The sequence below is a fragment of the Callorhinchus milii genome, unplaced genomic scaffold (genome assembly GCF_018977255.1).
Source record: "Callorhinchus milii isolate IMCB2004 unplaced genomic scaffold, IMCB_Cmil_1.0 Scaffold2, whole genome shotgun sequence".
NCBI classification, from domain to species: Eukaryota; Metazoa; Chordata; class Chondrichthyes; order Chimaeriformes; family Callorhinchidae; genus Callorhinchus; species Callorhinchus milii.
Window position 1 is genome coordinate 22,926,904 of NW_024704743.1, and position 20,904 is coordinate 22,947,807.

Below are 20,904 nucleotides of genomic sequence, written 5' to 3' on the forward strand. Positions count from 1 at the left end.
CCAATGACGTAGGCAACGCTAAGCGTCGGAGCGCGCCCGGGGCGGCGGTTGAACGCTGATCGCTCGCGACCCACCAACCAACCAACCAACCTAGCTGCGCGTGCGCGGCAGTGCAAAGAGCAACGAATCCCCCCCCGGGGGCCAGGGCCGCGTCCCAAATGGCACTACAACTCCCGCCATGCAGTGCGCGGCGCGCCGCGGGGGGGTGGCGCGGCGCCCGCCGGGTGATGTCGTCGGATAGGCGCGGGCGAGGGGGCGGCTGGGAAGGCGGTGTTGCGCAGGCGCGTTGCCCTTCTGTGGGAGAGCGTCGACCCGGGTGAGGATATGGCGGACCGGGGCTACAGCTTCTCGTTAACTACGTTCAGGTAAAGAGCGAGAGGGGGAGAGTGAGAGAGGGGGAGAGAGAGCCTAACACCCGGGCGGGGGGGCCTGTCCCCCACATCAACCTGTCCAGCCGCCGCCGCCTCCCTCTCCCTCTCCCCCCTCTGGCGGGGCCCGGCCCGCGGAGCCGAGCCGAGCGCTTCACAAGTTTGCAGAGTCACGGCCTGGCGCTGGGGGAGAGGGAGAGGGGGAGAGAGAGAGGAGGGAGGGAGAGGGGGGGGAGGGAGAGAGAGGGGGAGAGAGAGGGAGAGTTGTTTCTTTTTTATATAAATATATATACTTTTCCTTTCAAAATAAAAGTAGTGGAGTTTTTTTTGTGTGTGTGTGTGTGTGTGTGACCCACCGTTGTTTCCTTGGCCTCGGAAAGGGGAGGGAGAGAGGGAGGGAAGGAGAGGGAGGGAGGGAGAGAGGGAGAGGGGCCGCTCAGGTTGCGCTCTGGTTTCCTGTGCGCTTTTCTGAGGGGACGACGACGACGACGTGTGGAGTCAGGATGTGGGTGAAGGGCCTCCCAGAGCCCGGGCTGCTGTGGGGGGGGGGTGTGTGTGGGGTGTGGGGGGGGATTCTGTCGTTTCACTTTCGTTTGCAGCTCTCACTGGTCGGGGTCGGGGGGGGGGGGGGGTTGTTGTTCGTCGGTTCCGGCAGCAAAAGCACCGGCAGATACACCACTCTTTCTATTCCGTGCTTCACTTGTTTAGTCAATTCCCTTATTTGTCCGCCAGCAATTGCACCGGAGGTCGCGAGTTTCTGATCCTGGTTTCGTTTCGTCAGCTCTGGGCCTTCGTAAAAGAAGCTTTGCTGCTTCACCCAACGGGTTTGATTTTCTCCCTTCCCCCTCACCCCACCCCACAAAAAAAAATCACGAGCTGCCGCTTTGCATTACTGAAAGACCGAGGATGCAAACAAAAAAAACCACACATTTGTGATTAAACCAGTGATGGTGAACTTCGTTTTTCGTTTGAGGGGGAAAAAAAACGGTTCAAAAGTAATCGAGTTTTTCTGAATTCTCCCCCGAGTTATTGATTTTTTTTTTGCAAATTGTTAATGATGAATTGGCTTATCAATGCTACTGGTGTTGAAAGGACTATTTGTTGATTATAGTCCAGGCTGACATCCTTGTGTGGGACTGGGACTGGGAGAGCACTGACTGCACTATTAGAAATGTCATCTCATTTGTGATGAGAGGTTAAACTGGAATCCCGTCTACCTGTTCAGTGGATGTTAAAGATCCAAAGACACTGTTTAAAACAAGACGGATATTTCTCCTGGTGTCCTGACCGACAATCCTCCAGATAAATTGGTTATTTATCTCACATTTTTTGTGGTATCTTACAAATACTGTTGTTGCATTTCCCCACAAAAATAGTCTCTACTCTTGCCAGTAACTTCTGCAAAGTGCTTTGAGACATTTTAATGTAATCTGGGCTATACAAGTTCTTTGCTTTCCTAGTTGTTTTTAATAATTGTTTGAAAATGTCATAAGAATTTTATGCAGGATTTCTGAATAACCTGCATGTAAAGTGCTTTAGGATTGACTGACTAATTAATGAGTTTCCACCAAACTTAATTGTAACATATTACCTCGTAAGCAGCTCAGGTTAATTGCAGAGTAGGTTTTCTCTTAACTCACAACCACATAGCTACAATTTTAGATTTGCTGTCTGTCTACAATCAAAATAACTTTTCAATTGTATTATACAACAACAACAAAATTACATTTGTATAGCGTCTTTCACTTTGGCAGGACGTCCCAAGGCGCTGATAGGATCAGAAACCCAGCTGACCCCCACAAAAAATGTAGGATGAGGGTTACAGTGAATCACTGAACTACTTTGTATCCCATTAACAACAACAACAAAATTACATTTATAGAGTGCCTTTCTCGTCGGGAGGACGTCCCAAGGCGCTGGGATGGCTTATCAGTGCAAAAGAACAAAATAAGAATGTCTTGGATAAACTGATGTGGATGACTTGAGTAGTCATTAACTTATCATTCATTAATTATCATGACTTGGGCTGCAAATTTGACATAGCATGTTTTGGCAAAGATCATCGAGCAGTCCCGGTAAATTTAGTGAATGTCACGGGTTTATGGGGAAATGTTAGGAGAAGTCATGGGCATGGAAATTCAACTATACCTCTTACCTCCCAACATTTCCAATTTCTAAATCGGAAGACAATAAAAAAATACACCTCCGAGAACTGATGGGCTTTTCCAAGCATAAATGTTTTTGCTATTTTACTCCCTTGTTAATCATTTTTCTGTTTAGCATCTTTCAAATGTTGGACTTTCTTTGGATAACAAACTCACTACTAGTTTTAAAGCATTGTCTGCCCATTAGATGAAAGGGGGAAACAAAAGAAGGATACACATTATGGTATTGTGTTGGGTACATTAGATTGTACATGTGGAATTTAAATGTCTGAGTAACCTTTACTCATCCTAAGCTGTGTGGTATTTTTGTCTTTACTGTTACTGAATGTTGTATGTATAAAGTAGTAACTGTTATACTTTGATGTACTGTATGTTTGTGACAGTCAAGGAAAGGGATATCAGCACTGGGAAATGATGGAGAATTCCAGTGTTTGTAGCTGATGGCGACATCAGGAAATATGCAGAGCGGAGGGGAACTTGACTGAAAGTGTGGCTGAGGACAGATCTCCTGCTGTTACACATTCCATGTTACGTTCCATGCTATTCTAAGTCTGATTGCTGTTATACAATTTTATGTGTTTTGTTTTATCTTGCAGCCCTTCTGGCAAACTTGTGCAGATTGAGTATGCTCTGGCAGCTGTAGCTGCAGGTGCTCCATCAGTGGGAATCAAAGGTATGACAATTATATATCCACTGACCTCCTCTCACAACCTCTTTCTCCACACCCACTCTGTCACCCTTGTCTATGATCACCCGCTTGACCTGGTGATTACCCGGGCCCTCAGCATCTCGGACCTCACCATCACCAACAAAGCCAACTAGTACCAATCCTTAACTCCTCAATCCCTCAACCCACCTCCATCTCCTACCGCCCCTGGAAAAACATCTCTCTCTACCGTCCGCTGCTTTGGAGGCATCTGAACTCCTCCCATTCTGGGCTTCCTCCCGCACCAACCTATCCACCTCGGTCACTCTCCTCCACAACTCCCTCTCCACCACTCTCGATGGTCCCATCACTTCCCGAACAGTCCCCTATTCAAGGAAGTCACCCTGGTACACCAGCCACCTCCTCTCCCTCAAGGCACAGGTGCCTGCTGCTGCACGCACCTGGCTCAAATCTAACTTAACAGTCCATCGGCAGATCTGGCTGGACCTTATCAAAATGTATTGCTCTGCTAAATTGTCCTTCTACTCCATGACAACCTTGGAGGTCAAGGACCACCTCAGGCTCTTCTCCTCCATCACCAACTGGCTACTCTACCCACCCTCTTGCGCCTCGCCCGTCCTCTCCTCCAACTCCAACTGCGAGGTGATGCTGGACTTCCTCGAAACCTAAGTCCCCAATTACCCCGGTCCTTGCCAGACTGCACTGGCTGCCTGTCCCAGAGGATCGACTTCAAGATCCTCACTCTTGTCTTCAAATCCTCCTCTACACCCCCTACCTCTCTGACCTCCTCCTCACAACAGTGCCCATTGCCTTCGCTCCACTGGGTCTGGCCTCCTCCTTGTCCCCAAATCCTCTGCTCCACCATCGATGGCCACTACGCCCCGAGGCTCTGGAACTACCTTCCTCACTCCCTTCACCTCACCCTCTCTCTTCCTATTTTCAGGTCTCGGCTGAAGACCTTTCTTTTCGACCGCGCCTTTGGTCACCTTCCTCCCCCTCCCCCTGGCTCAGCCCCGGGATCCGTTACTGTGAAGCGCTCTGAGACGCTGTCAGGCGTGGAGGGCGCTATATAAATCCAAGTTGTTGTTGTTGTAAATCGACGGAATCCGCTCAGCTGCCTCTGCCTTCCGTCTACTTCCCCCTCACACTCTGGCGCCTACCCATCCCTCCCTCCACACCTTCGAACCTGTCTCCCACTCCTCACTCAACACCACTATAATAATAATAATCCTTGCATTTGACGTTTCAAAGTGCGTCAAAGAATATCCTGTAAAGTGAGTTGACTGTATATTTGTGGGCGAAACGAGGCAGCAATGTCTCAACAGCAGTCGTGGATTGAATGACAATTTTTTTTTCTTGATGGATTATCATCAGGTTATTATTCTGATTATTATAATAATTTATTGATGCAATTTATTATTGTATAGCGTGAAAGGCACTATACAAATGTAATTTTGTTGTATTTTGGCTATTTCAAAACCGATGGTGTTTTTATAACTTGTTTGCAGTGATTTCCTTTTTTTCTCATTATTTTAAATTCGTAAAGAGAAAGGAAGCTCTTGTATAAATACTTGCTTACAAATCACCTCCATCATTTTGTTAGTTTGGTTATAATAAAATTAGAAGGTATTTCATACAAGAGTGTCTTCATTGGCTTTATGGAGTGCTGTAGCTCAGTGGTTAGAGGACTTGCCTCTCAGGCGCGAGACCTGGGTTCAGTTCTCGGTAGGGCGAAATGTTGGGCAAGGTTTCTTACTCCACACGCTTCTGACCTAGCAGTAAGTAGGAACCGGTTGTTAGTTGATTGGCAGATTGCTTTTCCTGGGTAATAATTCCTTTAAAAAAAATTGGTCGCTTCAATTTACAACTGTTTGTGTAACACTGCTGTGCGCAATTGGCTGCAGCATTTTTGCCCACAAAATATAGTCAATTAACTTTACAGTATATACCGTGAAGCGCTCTGAAACGTCTCGAAGACATGATAAGACGCTATATCAAATACAAGGATTATTATTTACAGGTGAGTGATGAATTAAATGAAAAACTTAAATATTGAATGTTGACTGAGCTGCATGATGGAATCAACCAGGTCAATCCCTGGCATCATGTCTCAACGAGGAAATGAACGTGTAATACAATTTACAATATACACTTACATTCATGTTGCACCTTTCACGTAAGGAGGAAGTCTCAAAAGTGCTTGTTAGCAGTCCGTAAAGATCAAATAAATTTTGAGTTCATATCATTTACCTAAAAAATACAGTCACTAAATTCTATAGTAAATCTTCTGAAGCGTTTTGAGATGTATCACTTGTAGGATGAGATGCTATATCAACAATAGCAACAAACTGCATTTTTTATAACGCCTTTCATGTCAAGAGGAATACAATGTCAAATGTAAGAATTATTAGTTATTCTTAATCGATTATATGCAAATGTTTGTTTCTATTTTTTCAGCTTCCAATGGAGTAGTACTGGCAACAGAAAAGAAACAGAAGTCAATTCTTTATGATGAACAGAGTGTACACAAGGTGGAGCCAATCACCAAGCATATAGGAATGGTGTACAGCGGAATGGGTCCAGATTACAGGTACGTGTTGCTGAGAGAATCATAGGATACCAGTAGCTCGTTTCTTGTCTTACCCTTTAACTCGTTAACGATCAAGAACCTTGGAATTTTAAAGCTTTGGAACTCGCTCACCTATTGCAGGCAATGGAAATTAATTTCCTTTTTTCGATTGGCAGAGAGGTTTCTGTACAAGGAAATAGAAATGATAGAAAGAGTAAAATGTTGGTTTACTGCGTCTTCTATCAGGTTTTTTTTCACTAAAGAACAACAACAAATTGCATTTATATAGCACCCTTCACATCGGGAGGACATCCCAAGTCACTGGTTTGCGTCCAAGCTGGGGTCGAGTGGAGGTGGGAGGATGACCTAAACCACGGTCAAAGGAGGTCTTGATATGCCCTTGAAGGAGGTGAAGGAAGGGCTTCAGATGTTGGGGATAGAAAGGCTGAAGGCCTGACTGCCGATAATAGAGCGGGCGGGGGAACATGGAGCAAGCCAAGGCCCTCTGAGTGGAGGGAGAGGGCAGGTTGGTAAAGCTTTAGTAGGTTGCAGAGGTAGGGAAAGGCATGACTGTGGAGGGCTTTAAAATTGAGGACGAAGATCTTGAAGGATTCTCTTGGCGATGGGGAGCCAGTGAAGGCGGGCGAGGATGGGGTGATAGACTCACAAAGCTTAGTGCGGGAGAGTACACAAGCTGCAGAGTTCTGAATAATCTGCAAGTTATGGAGAGAAGAGTTGGGAAGTCAACAGGAGAAGAGATGTGTAAGAGGTTGTGTTCAAAATTCTAAAAGGATTTGATAAGGTTAACATAAGTAGGCTCTTCTCACTTGTTGGGGGTCCATAACCGGGCACACCACAAGTATAGGATAGCGATTAGAGGATCTAAAAAAAGAAATTGAGAGGAACTACTTCATGCAGAAGGTAGTGAGAATGTGTGCTTGCTAACCAAACCAGTGGTTGAATCAGAGAGTATAGATACATTCAGGAGGAAGCTAGATTTTCACATGAGGGAGAGGGAAATATTAAATAAAATAATAATGTAAATTGATGTAAACCAGCTTTCAGTGGTATACTGTAATTCCAGTTTTTACTGAACAACAACTTGCATTTATATAGCACCCTCCACGCCAGACGACGTCCCAGAGCGCTTAACAATGGTGGAGCCCGATGCTGAGCTAGGGGGAGGGGGAGGTGACCATAGGCATGGTTGAGGAGGAAGATCCTCAGGCGCAACCTGGAAATGGGGAAAGAAGGGGCAAGGCGAAGGGATTGAGGGAGGGAGTTCCATAGCTTCGGGATGTAGTGGCTGAAGGCACAACCGCCGATGGTGGAGAAGAGGATTCGAGGGACAAGGAGGAAGGTGGAGCCAGTAGAGCCGAGGCAGCAGGTAGTGCTGTGAGGAGAGAGAAGGTTGGAGAGATAGGGGGGTGCCAAGGCCTGGAGGGAAACTCTAGAGAGGATCTTGGTCGATCTGCTCTGTGACGGAGCAGTGGAGTTTGGTAAGGACTTGGGTAATCGGGGTGCGAAGTTTAGTGCGGTTGAGAATGCAGGTAGGGAGCTTTGGATTAGTTGAATTTTGTGAATAGTGGAGGAGGGGAGGAGGACCTTCACTTTCAGATCTCAAGCAACAAATCTGAGCAATGTATAACATATTCTGTGAAACGCTTTGAGACGTCTCCGTAATGTGATAAGGCGCTATATCAAATGCAAGGATTATTATTATTATACTGCTGGCACACATCAGCGGACTTGGCTACCAAGGACAAGCCCTGAAGTATGTTACATACATGCAGCACCGTGTCGATGTCACCTGTACAAGGTCACAGGGTTCAACTGTCATTTGTAAGCCTGTCAGTGGCATGTTGTCTTGCTTGCTGGACAAATTGAGATGCCAGCTTGATAATTAGGATAATTTCTTGGAGTGGAAGATGATTTGGGGAATATTTGCCCTGTTTAAAATGCAGTATGTACACACTCTACAAAAGCTAGACCATATTTAACATGGTACTCTAATTTATTGATGAAAAATTCTGGTTGCCCCACAGAGTCCTGATACGCCGGGCTCGTAAATTGGCGCAGCAATACTATCTTGTGTATCAGGAGCCCATCCCCACAGCCCAGCTAGTTCAGAGAGTGGCCTCTGTTATGCAGGAATACACACAATCTGGGTAAGTACAGTTATTTAGTTTCTTCATTTTCATGCTGTATACTGGGTCACAGCCAGTGCAGAGGGGGAAATTAATCATAACTTTTAAACTAGGGTTATATCAGCGCTATATTAGACTTCTGTCAGAGTAAGTTTGCTGTGCCCAGGAGCGGGCTGAAGGGTTGCTGCATTGGGCTTGAAGAAACGGTTAGATTGAAAGTGTTCCATTTTGTGACTGCGGAAGTGGTATTTCAAGACCGTTAATAGTGAAAGGTTACCATGAAGAGGAACCCTGCTGCCAATTATATCATCAAAAGAAGTGGCAATAATATAACTTCACTCTAAATGTGACTCATATTCCTGAGAGAAACGACTTAAGATCAGAGACTTAGCAATAGAGCTGCTGCAATCAGTAAATGATGTTCCTGCATTGATTGATGCAGTGCTGTTTGAAATAGTGCACGTGTATATGCAAGTCATCTTTCTCAATTCCAGGGGTGTCCGTCCATTCGGAGTGTCGTTGTTGGTTGCTGGCTGGGAAGATGGTCACCCACATTTGTTCCAATCAGATCCATCTGTAAGTGTTTTAGGAAGACACTTGCTCTCCTAACCTTTTCTGAGCTTTGCTTTCCAGATGTAAGATAAGCTCTGAATCACTGCCACCCTTAACTGAAACCTCCTCAAATGGGCATGTTGTAATCTTAAGTGAAGGCCTGTACATTGGGATGCTGTGAATTTGAACCTGCTGTGTGATGGTTGTCAAGAAATGAAAACTGAGATTTGTTTAATTGGTTTTAAAATGCTCATGGGCTCTTTGTGGATATTTACTTTCAAGGTGTGAGTGGGTAAAGGATTTACTGCACTTTTTGCACTTACTAATATTGTTTTCAATGTTGAAGTAGGCACAAATATCAGATTGAATAAATTCACTTATGGCTGGTGAGGAGTAAATGGGCAATGCCTTGGCCTTTTTCTTGGTGATCTTTCAGTATTTTTCAGCTCTGGAAGTGCAGAACCATTAATTGATCTGGCTTAATGCTAACTGGATTCGATGTGCAACTTTGATCTGTTTTCTTTCATCCCCCTCCCTTTTTTGGTGTATTGCTGGATAGCAACATTTTTATCAAGTTTTGTTTTTTTATCTTAAACAGGGTGCATACTTTGCATGGAAAGCAACAGCCATGGGGAAGAATTATGTAAATGGAAAGACTTTCCTTGAAAAAAGGTACAGTAACAGTCACAGCTTAAATTTACACAGACTGATTGGGCTTAAATATGAGAGAGGGAAAGGGGAGATAGAAAGAGAAACAGCGAGTGAGGGAGAGAGGGGGGAAGTGAAGGCAGAGTTTGGAGGAGGGAGGGAATCAGTGCTCACGGTTTCCATTTGAGGGAGGTGGGGGGATATCTGTCCTGCTCCATAGTCTTCACTGTGGAGGTGGGGAGGGAGATGGCAGCTGGAAGAAGGGTTGAGAGGATAGAGAAAAACATGCTCGCCTCGCTCTGGTTTGTGTGCTTTCTGCAACTCAACGTCAGCAAGACCGAGGCCCTCCTGATTGGCTCGCGCCAGCGCCTCCACACCTCAGGCGCTGGCAGCATCAGCCTCCACGGCTGCACACTCAACCTCACTAAGCCAGTCAGGAACCTGGGTGTCTTGTTTGACCCTGAACTGTCCTTTCTCCCCACATCCGTGCCATGACCGGCACTGCCTACCACCACCTCCGCAACATTGCCAGACTCCGCCACTGCCTCTCCCCTCAGGCTGCCGAAACCCTTATCCATGCATTCGTAACATCAAGGGTCAATTACGGAAACTCCCTCCTCATCGGCCTTCCCAACTCTTCCCTTCACAAGCTGCAGATCATCCAAAACTCTGCAGCTCGTGTACTCTCGCACACCAGGCTCTGTGACCCCATCACTCCCACCCTCACCCGACTCCACTGGCTTCCCATCCCCCAGAGGATCAAATTCAAGAGCGTCATCCTGACGTTTAAGGCCATCCATGGCCTTGCCCCCTCCTAACTCTGACCTGCTGACTCCCTACCAACCCGCCCGCTCCCTCCGTTCAGCGTGCTCCGATCTGCTCCATGTCTCCCGCCCGACCTGCCCTACCATCGGTGGCCGGGCTTTCAGCCTTACTGCCCCTACAATCTGGAACTCCATCCCACAGTCCTGTCGCCTCACTTCCTCCCTTGCCTCCTTCAAAGCCGGTCTCAAGACCCTTCTCTTCGATCGTGGCTTTGGTCTCCCTCCCACCTCTCTGCCTTCCCTCACTCCTACACCACACCTCCCCCATGCTCAGGTCCCGACACTTGACTGTTCAGCGCTTTGGGACATCCTCCCGACATGAAAGGCGCTCTATAAATGTAATTTTGTTGTTGTTGCTCCAGTCCAACATTATTAACTGTAGTTCAAAATGCAGACTGCCGTGATTTTTAAAAATATATTATCTTAGATGAAGGTGACACAAACTTCTGATGCATATAGTACTTAAGAGATGTGATGGCCATGCAGGAAATGTTTATTTCAAGGTAATGTGCTGTCTTCCTATAATAAATATTAAATTCTATTGTTTTATCTTTTGCCCGTAGGTACAATGAAGACCTAGAACTTGAAGATGCTATTCACACGGCAATCTTAACACTAAAGGTCATATATTTTATCTATTACTATAAACAGTGTTGAAATATTTATTCAGTGTTTGCTTTTGTAGAAAGGTATTATACCGCCTTGTTTTGATTACTTTTGTTTTTCTCTTCCTATACAGGAGAGCTTTGAAGGACAAATGACAGAAGATAACATAGAGGTTGGAATCTGCAATGAGGCAGGATTTCGAAGACTCACTCCAGCAGAAGTGAAAGATTATCTGGCTACCATTGTCTAATAACTTTCAATCTGATCAGGAGCGAGTTTTTTTTAAAATAAAAAAACTACTGATAATTACAATTTTGACACCTTTTTATTAAAGCCTTTTTTAGTTTGGAAATAGTCGAGTAAGTTGTCAGTATAATGTAAAGCTGTAATGAATCTTTCTAAGAGTTGCGCGAGTTCAAGCTTTGAATAAATATTCTCGGTTTAAAATATAATGCAGATCTGTGAAACCCCCGCAATTCGTTCATTCCACAATCTTAATGAAAGAACTTGTACATATTTTTCTAATTTTCTGATTCCTGTAATAAGGTTTCTGGGTGTTGGCAGGTTGATATTTCATTTTAGTTCCATCATCTTGTTTCTCGTTTTATAATAGCACTCTGCATAATAGGTTTTCTGCATGACTAAAATTAAGGGGAACGGTTAGAAGTAGCTTTACAAAAACACTTGGTGAAAGTTCCTATAAAAACTTTCATTGTGTAGCACTGGGAAGAGCGATAGGATAACAGACTATTATAAACTGTATATAAGCTGCATAGTCTTCTACAAAGGAAAAAAAAACTCCATCAAATAAATTGAAAAACTGGGTTGGAGTATTACAGCCCTAGCTGGCTCAGGATCGAGTCTACTAAACCAGAAGGCTGACTTGGTTTTGATATCCAAAGCGTTCAAAAGTGATTCAAGTGATCGGAGACACTACCCTGTGTGAACAGTGCTATATAAATGCACTTTGTTGTTGATGTTCCTCTTCCGAGCATTTCACTTTGGAGCCAGTTAGTCACTAGTTGGTCATTTGGAATCTGACAAGCTCAGCGCCATTAGTTCAGGAGAATGAGCCGAGGATGAAAAATATCGAGAAAGGGAAATGGTATAAAGCAAATTAGTTTATCTTTAGTAATTAGCATTGTTTTTAGGTGCTTATTTTAGAAATACTGAATACTATTTGAGTGTACTCCACACACCTCTGTTTGCCTAGCAGTAACTAGGAACCCTTTTTTAGTCGATTGGCGGATCACTTTTCCGAGGATAATAACTCCTCCAAAAAAAATTGGTCACTCAATCCACGACTGTTTGTGGGACACTGCTGTGTGCAATTGCCTGCCAGGTTTCGCCCACAAATATAGTCAATTCACCACAGTATATTCTGTGAAGCGCTTTGAGACATCTAGAAGACACGATAAGGCGCTATATCAAATCCAAGGATTATTACTAAACTACTACTAAAAAAGTCTGCGATTCAAGAAGGATCTCAATAATCGATTGACGTAGAGACATGATTTATACCTCATCTGAAAGGTTTGCATCTAGGAGTGACATGGGCATATTTGTTTTCGGGTATCTCCTATCGTTCATGAGTTATGACCTAAAATATATTTCAGTTTTGCGTTTTTCACTGCAGCATGTGTGTAGCCAAGTGGCGGCGGAAACAAAATAACATGAAGCTAAGCCGCAGCAACAACAACAAAATTACATTTATAGAGCACCTTTCATGTCGGGAGGATGTCCCAGTGATTACAAATTATAAATTTATCATCATAAAGATGCCTAAGCGAAAATCAAACCTTTCAGGGATAATTAAGTGTGTCTTGTCTGTCTGTGTGTCGATCTACATTCCATATTGGATCCTCTGGTTGCAATGGGTACAGCTAGTAATAAATAAGAATAAAGTGGAAACTTTGGGAATTGAAAAGCCTATACACCTAATTGACCCAGAAAGACAAGAATTTCACTAGCTTTGACCTAACAGTAGCATGCAGATTAAAACGTTTTGTTTTTAATTTGTCAACAGTAACCATTTTTTGGCTAAAATTTAAAGTCCAGTACTTGACTCTGTAAAATCTGAGTTTTTTTTTACAAAGATGTTTATTGATGCAGTGATGTTGCATGATTTATAAACCGAGGAAAATGTTTTACTAACTACTTTAAATGGACTAATGGCCATTCAATGCATATACAGTATGTACATTTTAAAAAATATTGCCATGCCCATTTTGCACCTTGTTTTCTTTGTTCATAAAGTATTGTTTGTGCCCTTAAATTTATATCTAGTGCTGGACAAGGCTGCTGAGGCTACCTTTGTAGATTGATGAATAATAGCGAAATATCCGCAATGGAGGATGCTCAATTTGGTATCGCATACAACAGTACAATGATCCGCAAAGTGAAAGCCGGTTTGTACCCACCAAGCATTGAAGGCTTTCCTGCATGTTTAACCAAAAAACATTTAAAAATATTAATTAATGTTGGAGGTAGTTGCTCAGGATTGAATCAATTTCCCAGATTTATCTTTCCCAGTTGGCCCATTGTCCTGCTCCAACCTGCTTTTCCATATCACCTTTTTTTTAAATTCATTTCGCTTTCCAGCTTTATATTTCTCTCGACACTTGTAGAGTAATAAATGGTGGCAAAGACTCGTTGGACCAATGTTTCTGTGCTGTAAATTCTATGCAAATGTAACACCTTTACAACAACAACTTGCACTTATATAGTGCCCTCTGTGCAGGGTAGCGTCTCAGAGCGTTTAACAGTGGTGGAGCCTGACTCCGAGCCGGAGGAAGGGCGGGTGACCGTAAGCACTGTCGAAACGGAAGGTTTTCAGGTGGGACTTGAAAAAGGGGGAGAGAGGTCAGGGCGGAGGGATTGAGGGAGAGTGTTCCAGAGTTTTGGGGGCGTAGCTGAATGCGCGACCTCCGATGGTGGAGCAGAGAGCGCAAGGGACAAGCAGGAGGCCGGTGCCAGTCGAACGGGGGCGCAGGGTGGTGGATTGGGGAAGTGAGGAGGTCGGAGGGGTGGGGGAGGTGCCGGGGAAGTGAATGGATTTTGAACACGAGCGTGAGGATCTTGGAAGTCGATTCGTTTAGTGACGTGGAGCCTGGCCGGAACCGGCCAGAGCCTGAGCTGCTCATCCAGTTGCCCTTCAGAAAGAATCTATCGTCAGCAGTAACTTGCGGGTAATTAATTCCAATCCTAGAATTAATTACCCGCAATTAATTGATTGATTGACTGATTAACTAATGCGAATGAAGCGCATGCATTTCATTCCTGAGTGTGCATATTCCCCTTGTCGGTTACTTCCTTATTAAATGCAATGTTCCCCACACACCGCCCCCCCACCCCTCACCACCCCGACCCCCCAACTTACCTCCCCACTCTTTCGTAACCCCCTCAACCCTCACCCTCTGGGGTGGAGGAAGCCTGTGATCTAATGCAGCCTCTCCCACTACCCCACTCAAGTTGTTGCTCTCCCACTGAGCAGCAGCAACAATTGCTAAGTGACTTCACTTGCCCCCCCCCACCCCCACCCCCACCATCGTTATCAGTTACGTTGCAAACTTGCACCCCCCCCCCCCTCTCCCCCCCCCCCCCAGGCTATGGTTGCTAAGCAAAGAGGAGTAACATGTCAATGGGCAGCTGTGACCTGGTGCTTTTGTCGTCAGATCCCCCTCCAACACTGGGTTTGCATTGTTAGCAAAAAGGGAAACCTGTGCCACAGGTCAATATAAACCCACACACACACACACACACACACACCAATGGTCGTTACTGCCACCACAGTTTGGCTGAAGCTGGACCTGGATGTCTGAGCTGCCCATGTCCCAGCTCACACTGACCGAGAGGTATGGGACACACACACACACACACACACACAGAGGGAGAGAGACTCTCTGCAATGTCCCATCAGAAGGTAAAGGGTGGACCACCACCAACTGTCGCCATGGAGACCGACTTTGTTTACACACAAGAGAGAGAGAGAGAGAGAGAGAGGCTCGAGCCCAACAGAGAGAGAGAGAGAGAGAGAGAAGAGTTATACAGAGAGAGGGGGTGAGAGGGAGAGAAAGTGTGTGTCTCTGTGTGTGTGTGTGTGAGAGAGAGAGAGAAGAGTTATACAGAGAGAGGGGGTGAGAGGGAGAGAAAGTGTGTGTCTCTGTGTGTGTGTGTGTGTGAGAGAGAGAGAGAGAGAAGAGTTATACAGAGAGAGGGGGTGAGAGGGAGAGAAAGTGTGTGTCTCTGTGTGTGTGTGTGTGTGAGAGAGAGAGAGAGAGAGAGAAGAGTTATACAGAGAGAGGGGGTGAGAGGGAGAGAAAGTGTGTGTCTCTGTGTGTGTGATAGAGAGAGAGAGGTGAAGAAATGGAGAAAGAGTGAGAGGTGGAAGGGGTGAGAGAGGAGGGGGATAGAGAGAGTGTGAGAGAGAGATAGAGAGAGTGTGGGGGAAAGAGGGATAGACAGGGAGAGGGGGTGAGAGAGGAGGGGGATAGAGAGAGTGTGAGAGGGATAGAGAGTGTGTGGGGGAGAGAGGGATAGACAGGGAGAGGGGGTGAGAGAGGAGGGGGATAGAGAGAGTGTGAGAGGGATAGAGAGTGTGTGGGGGAGAGAGGGATAGACAGGGAGAGGGGGTGAGAGAGGAGGGGGATAGAGAGAGTGTGAGAGAGAGATAGAGAGAGTGTGGGGGAGAGAGGGATAGACAGGGAGAGGGGGTGAGAGAGGAGGGGGATAGAGAGAGTGTGAGAGAGGGATAGAGAGAGTGTGGGGGAGAGAGGGATAGACAGGGAGAGGGGGTGAGAGAGGAGGGGGATAGAGAGAGTGTGAGAGAGAGATAGAGAGAGTGTGGGGGAAAGAGGGATAGACAGGGAGAGGGGGTGAGAGAGGAGGGGGATAGAGAGAGTGTGAGAGAGGGATAGAGAGAGTGTGGGGGAGAGAGGGATAGACAGGGAGAGGAGGGGGATAGAGAGAGTGTGAGAGAGAGATAGAGAGAGTGTGGGGGAAAGAGGGATAGACAGGGAGAGGAGGGGGATAGAGAGAGTGTGAGAGAGATGGAGAGAGTGTGGGGGAGAGAGGGATAGACAGTGAGAGGGGGTGAGATATAAATACAGACTCTCTTATAGATAGGAGAGATAGTACATCAATTTATACACATAAAAGGGGGAGATTAGAGGAGCAACGTAGAGAGATAGAGGGAATATACACAGTATATAATATATATATAAGAAGACAGTAATATCGTGTGTGGATATATGGGGGACAGAGGAGATTAAAGAGATAGGAGGAAAGTATATAGGTAAGGAACAGAGAGCGACAGTGAGATAGGAACAGAGAGAGATAGAGAACAGACTGACTGGGGTCAGACACAGGTAGATCAGGAATAGAGAGAGACTCTCTAAATCCAAGTTGTTGTTGTTGTAGTAGAGGGAAACAGACGTGGGGGGGGGGGGGACAGGTAGAGAGATGGGTTAGTTAGATCAGCTTATGTGAGTCGGAGGCTGAGTAGAGGGTTGAAAGATAGAACTACATCGGAATAGAGATAGCAAGGAAATTAGAGAGGGATAGTGGGGAAGATTTAGGCGACAGAGAAAAAGAGCAATAGAAATCGAGAGAATAGAGGAAACAGAGATAGGAGAGGGAAAAAGGAAAGCGAGTCTGTTAAAGAGGGAGACAGTGGAAAGGAGCAGAAGGAATATAAAGAAAGAATTGAGGGAGAGAACACATTTAGAGAGAAAGACGGTCCAGAACAGGTTTGGCCGAAGAGATTGGGAGAAATAAAGGCGCTCTCAGGAGGGTAGATCTGCCACAAACCCAGAGCGAAAGAAGTTCAGTTGGAGGCTCAGTCACCTCACTAGGTAACATCATGTTGGCTTGTCTTTCACGCTCGGTTGGATTGGTTCTAGGCAGAACAAAATGTTACATTTTGAAAATAAGTTTCTGAAATAAATAATTCTTAAATTGCTTGAGACATAATTCGAGATGGCACCGCAAAAAAGGAATCTCTAAACGTTGATTCACGTATCTGCTAACATCTCAATGTCATTCTTATACTTGTGTAATGACATCGATCAAGTCTCTGAGTCTTCACATTCTCGGTTTCCAACTTTGCTATGTCGAGTTGGATCTCGGTAATGCCTACGCAACTTGAAGAACCAACTTCAAGGGGAATCTGACTGCATCTGGAACCGTTCGAAAACATTTGTTGTACATTGTTGTGTCCCTCGAAGCAAATCTTAATGTAAAAGTGATTTGATGCTATCTTAGAGTTTCCAAATCTTAGTCCGTACTGAGCCCCCAAATTCAACAGCCGCCTTGCACTTATATAGCGCACTTCATGCAGGATAGGGCCTTGGAGAACTGTAGTGACAGGATTGGACACTGAGGAAGGGAGAGGTGACCGTATGCGCAGTCAATGAGAGAGGCATAGAATGGGATCCAAAGGTAGATAAAGAGAGGGTGAGATGGAGGAACTGTGGCAGGGAGTTGCAGAAATTAGAGGAGTAGTGGCCCTAACCTGACCAGCAAACTAACCGGCTTCCTCTCTCTAATATACAGGGGAATCCTGTCATTGCTCCAGTAAGGTATGGCTACACTTATAGAGCTATTGTTTTGTGGATCCGCGTTAATCGGAAAAGCTATACTGTACATCCGACTCCTGACGCTGACTAACCAGCTTCTCAGGGTGTAAATGACTGAATTCCAGATCATCAAGTAACTGCTGATGTCCGTTCCTGCGTCTTGCTTGCTGTATGCTACGCAAGCGTTATTTTCTATCATGTATTTAATTCTTCATGTTTGCCCAAGGGAACAACAATCCATTTTAGGTTGTAAAATAATGCAGTGATGAATATCGCTAGCTTGGGCTTCAGCTGAACAAAACACTGAGCATTTGAAACAATATTTGATGATGCTTCTAGTGATTGATATTTAAACCAGGGTATAAGATTTTAGTTGGAGCGGTTGATATTTATAGTTGAATGAGTGAAGTTGTAATAGGAAACTTGATGCATACATGAGAGAGAAAGGAGAAGGGAATACACAGCCTCTCATAGTATGTAAACATTGGCAAATACTAGTTGGATCGAATGGGCTATTTCCATTCTGTAATGTTCTGTGTAACAATTATAGATTATTTATTAATATGAGATTAATTTATAGTGGGCATAGAATATTTAATAATACAGCTTCTGATGAATATTCAATTTTTCCATAATTTAAACTTTTAATAAAGAGACTAGTATTCAATTTTTCTCTATTTCATAATAGAATAGAAAAAAAAATTTCAAAATATGTCTCGCCTAATATTCAGGAAATTAAAAGCCAAACTTAAATTCCAGCATATTTATTTTGTTCCAGTACAGAATGTCATATTTTTTAATGATACAGCAGAAGTGAATGTCGGAATCTTTAATCGTAGGTAATTACCTTTTGATTCAGAGAAATTATTCAGGTAATGGAGAGCTCTGGTTAAATAATGTTCTAAAAAAACCTCTTGTATTAGTATTGGATTATTTCAGGGATCCCTGGTCCTGGACGACGGTGTGACACAATTCCATATTAGTAATACCTTAGCCAGGTAAGTGGTTGATTCTTTAATTATGAGTTTTGTTTGACAATGAAAGGACACCAAAGGCAAACTTGTTATTAACTTTACCTGGCATCCACAAATTATACTTTAAGCGTGGTTCTCAATACAGCAGTCCAGACAAGAAAACCCTGGGACACCATCCCCTCTTTAGCTTTGGGATATTGAAGCCAATTAATAATACTACTAATAATAATCCTTACATTTAGTATAGTGCCTTTCATTTCAGGAGGACGTCTCAAAGCACTTCACAGGATACACGGTAAATTTATTTCTTCTCGTCTGTATGGGTGAATAGCACACCTCAAGATGCAATATCTAGTGAGGGATCATGAAAAGTTAAATTTAATGTATGGTTGGTCGGACAGACAAAGGTGATGCGCTCGGAAAATCCAATTTTGGAGGAATTTAAAAATTGAGAACATGTTTGTGCATTACTACAAAATGAAAATCATGACATTGCAATGTAGGGTACATTTTCAATAAAATATTCATTTTGGATATCTTTAATATGGGAATGTAACAACAACAACTTGCACTTACATAGCCTCCTCCACACAGGGTAGCGTCTCAGAGCGCATAACAGTGGTGGAGCCTGACTCCGAGCCCGGGGTGGGTGGCGGTGGGGGGGCGGGGAGGGGAGGAGGTGGCCGTAAGCACGGTCGAAGAGGGAGGTTTTCAGGCGGGACTTGAAAAACGGGAGGGGGCAAGGCGGAGGGATTGAGAGAGAGTGTTCCAGAGTTTCAGGGTGTAGTGGCTGAAAGCGCGACCTCCGATGGTGGGGTGGAGGGTGCGAGGGATGAGCAGGAGGCTGGTGCCAGTCGAGCGGAGGCACCGGTTGGTGCTTTGGGGAGTGAGGAGGTCGGAGAGGTAGGGAGGTGCCAGGCAGTGAAGGGATTTGAACACGAGTGTGAGGATCTTGAAGTGTAAAGTAATAGTGTACTTCAAACATAACCTTTTGAATAATTTTATACATCAATACTTGAACCGTGTTTCGACCTCAGCATTCATCTCTTGAGATACAGTCAAATGTTTTGTCATAGTGCAAGAAACTTAACGAACTCTGCAGTCTAGCCACTAGATGGAAACCCAGTGCCATTTAAAAAAAATCTCGGTGAAAAATAAAGGTTTATTGTACCTAAATAATAATCCTTGCATTTGATATAGCGCTTTTCACGTCGGGAGGACGTCCCAAAGCGCTTTACAGAACACACTGTAAAGTGAATTGACTGTATATTTGTGGGCGAATGCGGCAGCCAATTGCGCACAGCAATGTCCCACAAACAGTCGTAGATTGAAAATGACCAATTTATTATTGTTTTTGGTTTTGGAGGGATTATTATTAGGCTCTGTGTGGAGTAAGGAAACTTGCCCAAGGTTTCGCCCTCTGCCTGGAATTGAACTCAGGTCTAAATAAGTGGCTTAGGGTCAGCGGGGCAAATAGAATACCAGGAGTGAGAACATGGATTCTTCTTTGTCATATAATAGCTGACAAAATAATTTAAATTAATTGTATTCTAATGGCTAAAATTGAAAATTTAAATCTCACTTCATTTTGAAAGAACAAGATGGTAGGAGTCAAGCTGACAACAATGAGATAGAAGAAACCATTCTCCAGAAGGCAGAGGAGTGTTCTGTCTTTAGCAGTTGGTTAGGGTTAGGCATAATAAGATCATAAATTCTATTCTTGTGACAACTGTCTCATCTGGTGGTGCTCCTCAATTCAATGCCCCATGAAAGTTCGCTAGGTTGACACTGTTTATACAAATACACAGTCAATCCCCTTTATAAAATATTCTGTGATGCACTGTGCGATGTCTCAACAACCTGATCAGGCGCTATATCAAATGCATGGATTATTATTGGTGTATTATTTATACCATAAATTACAAATGTTTTTATTTTTGTTTAATTTTTCACTTCATTGCCCTTATGTTGCCAAGGAAACCACTCTGATGTCACAACGTTTGCATAATGTTAGATTTTAGTGTTTAAATTTAATATAAAAAGTAGATTAAACAAATTATGGTGCCCGCAGCAAAATTTAATATCCAATGGTAAATCAGAACTGCCTATCAAGGTCCTATACAAGTTACTCAGGACTGTTTTCCTTTTAAATTATAAAGTTTACACCGGCAAAATTTATATATTTCCCTGCATCTATTTATTTGCCTGTACATTTGTTTGCTGAGTTGGTGTATACAGTGCTCTTAACTATTTAGTTGACCCCGTGGTGGAGAGGTTATATTTCTACCCACCCCTTCTTCATTTCTTGCAGCAGTTACACACCCACATACTTGAAATTGCATAATTCATTTTTAATCTATAAACCATGTTCAGATTAATTAAACTGAAATCTCAATAAAATGTTAACCTTTGGGCAATTTTTCAATTCATTTCATTGTCTGTATTTTGAAATCCCTCAATATAAGTTTAAACAGAAAATGCAAACCCTCAAGGTTTACTTTAAATGGATTTTTTGGTATGTGTGTTGGTTTAGAACAGGAATGTCAAACTTTGTTTTGGAATTATAATTTGGGGTTAAAGCTGAAAAAAGATGGCCTTCACTGGCCCAGAAAAATAGCACAAATGGCTGTGGTTCATTTTAGACCATTGTTATCCCTGGGTTAATACTCCTGCAAATCACTTTTTTTATTAATCTAACATGGTGTTTAGAGCCCTGGAATTTATGTGGGGACTCATATAGTCTAGGCTGACAATTCAATGCAATGCTGGGGAGGTGTTGCAATGTTGGAGGTACTCTCCTTTCAATGAG

General features: G+C 44.1%; 2 protein-coding genes across 4 annotated transcripts in view; both read left to right on the forward strand.

The window, feature by feature from the left end:
- Positions 1-226: 226 nt before the first annotated feature.
- Positions 227-10,854, forward strand: psma2a (proteasome 20S subunit alpha 2). The gene is given in 8 exon segments (NM_001292355.1): positions 227-365; positions 3,130-3,206; positions 5,658-5,790; positions 7,815-7,937; positions 8,411-8,492; positions 9,067-9,140; positions 10,504-10,561; positions 10,680-10,854. Coding segments are annotated over 8 exon segments (705 nt in total). The 5' UTR covers positions 227-324; the 3' UTR covers positions 10,797-10,854.
- Positions 10,855-16,342: 5,488 nt separating this feature from the next.
- LOC103176260 (uncharacterized protein C7orf57) overlaps positions 16,343-20,904 on the forward strand; it is a 43,026-nt gene continuing 38,464 nt past the window's right edge. For all 3 annotated transcript variants that reach the window (XR_006084861.1, XM_007889696.2, XM_042332252.1), the window contains exons 1-3: positions 16,343-16,398; positions 17,099-17,124; positions 18,045-18,119. The gene's annotated coding sequence lies outside the window, so the exon portion shown is untranslated. The remainder of the gene's footprint in view (positions 16,399-17,098; positions 17,125-18,044; positions 18,120-20,904) is intronic.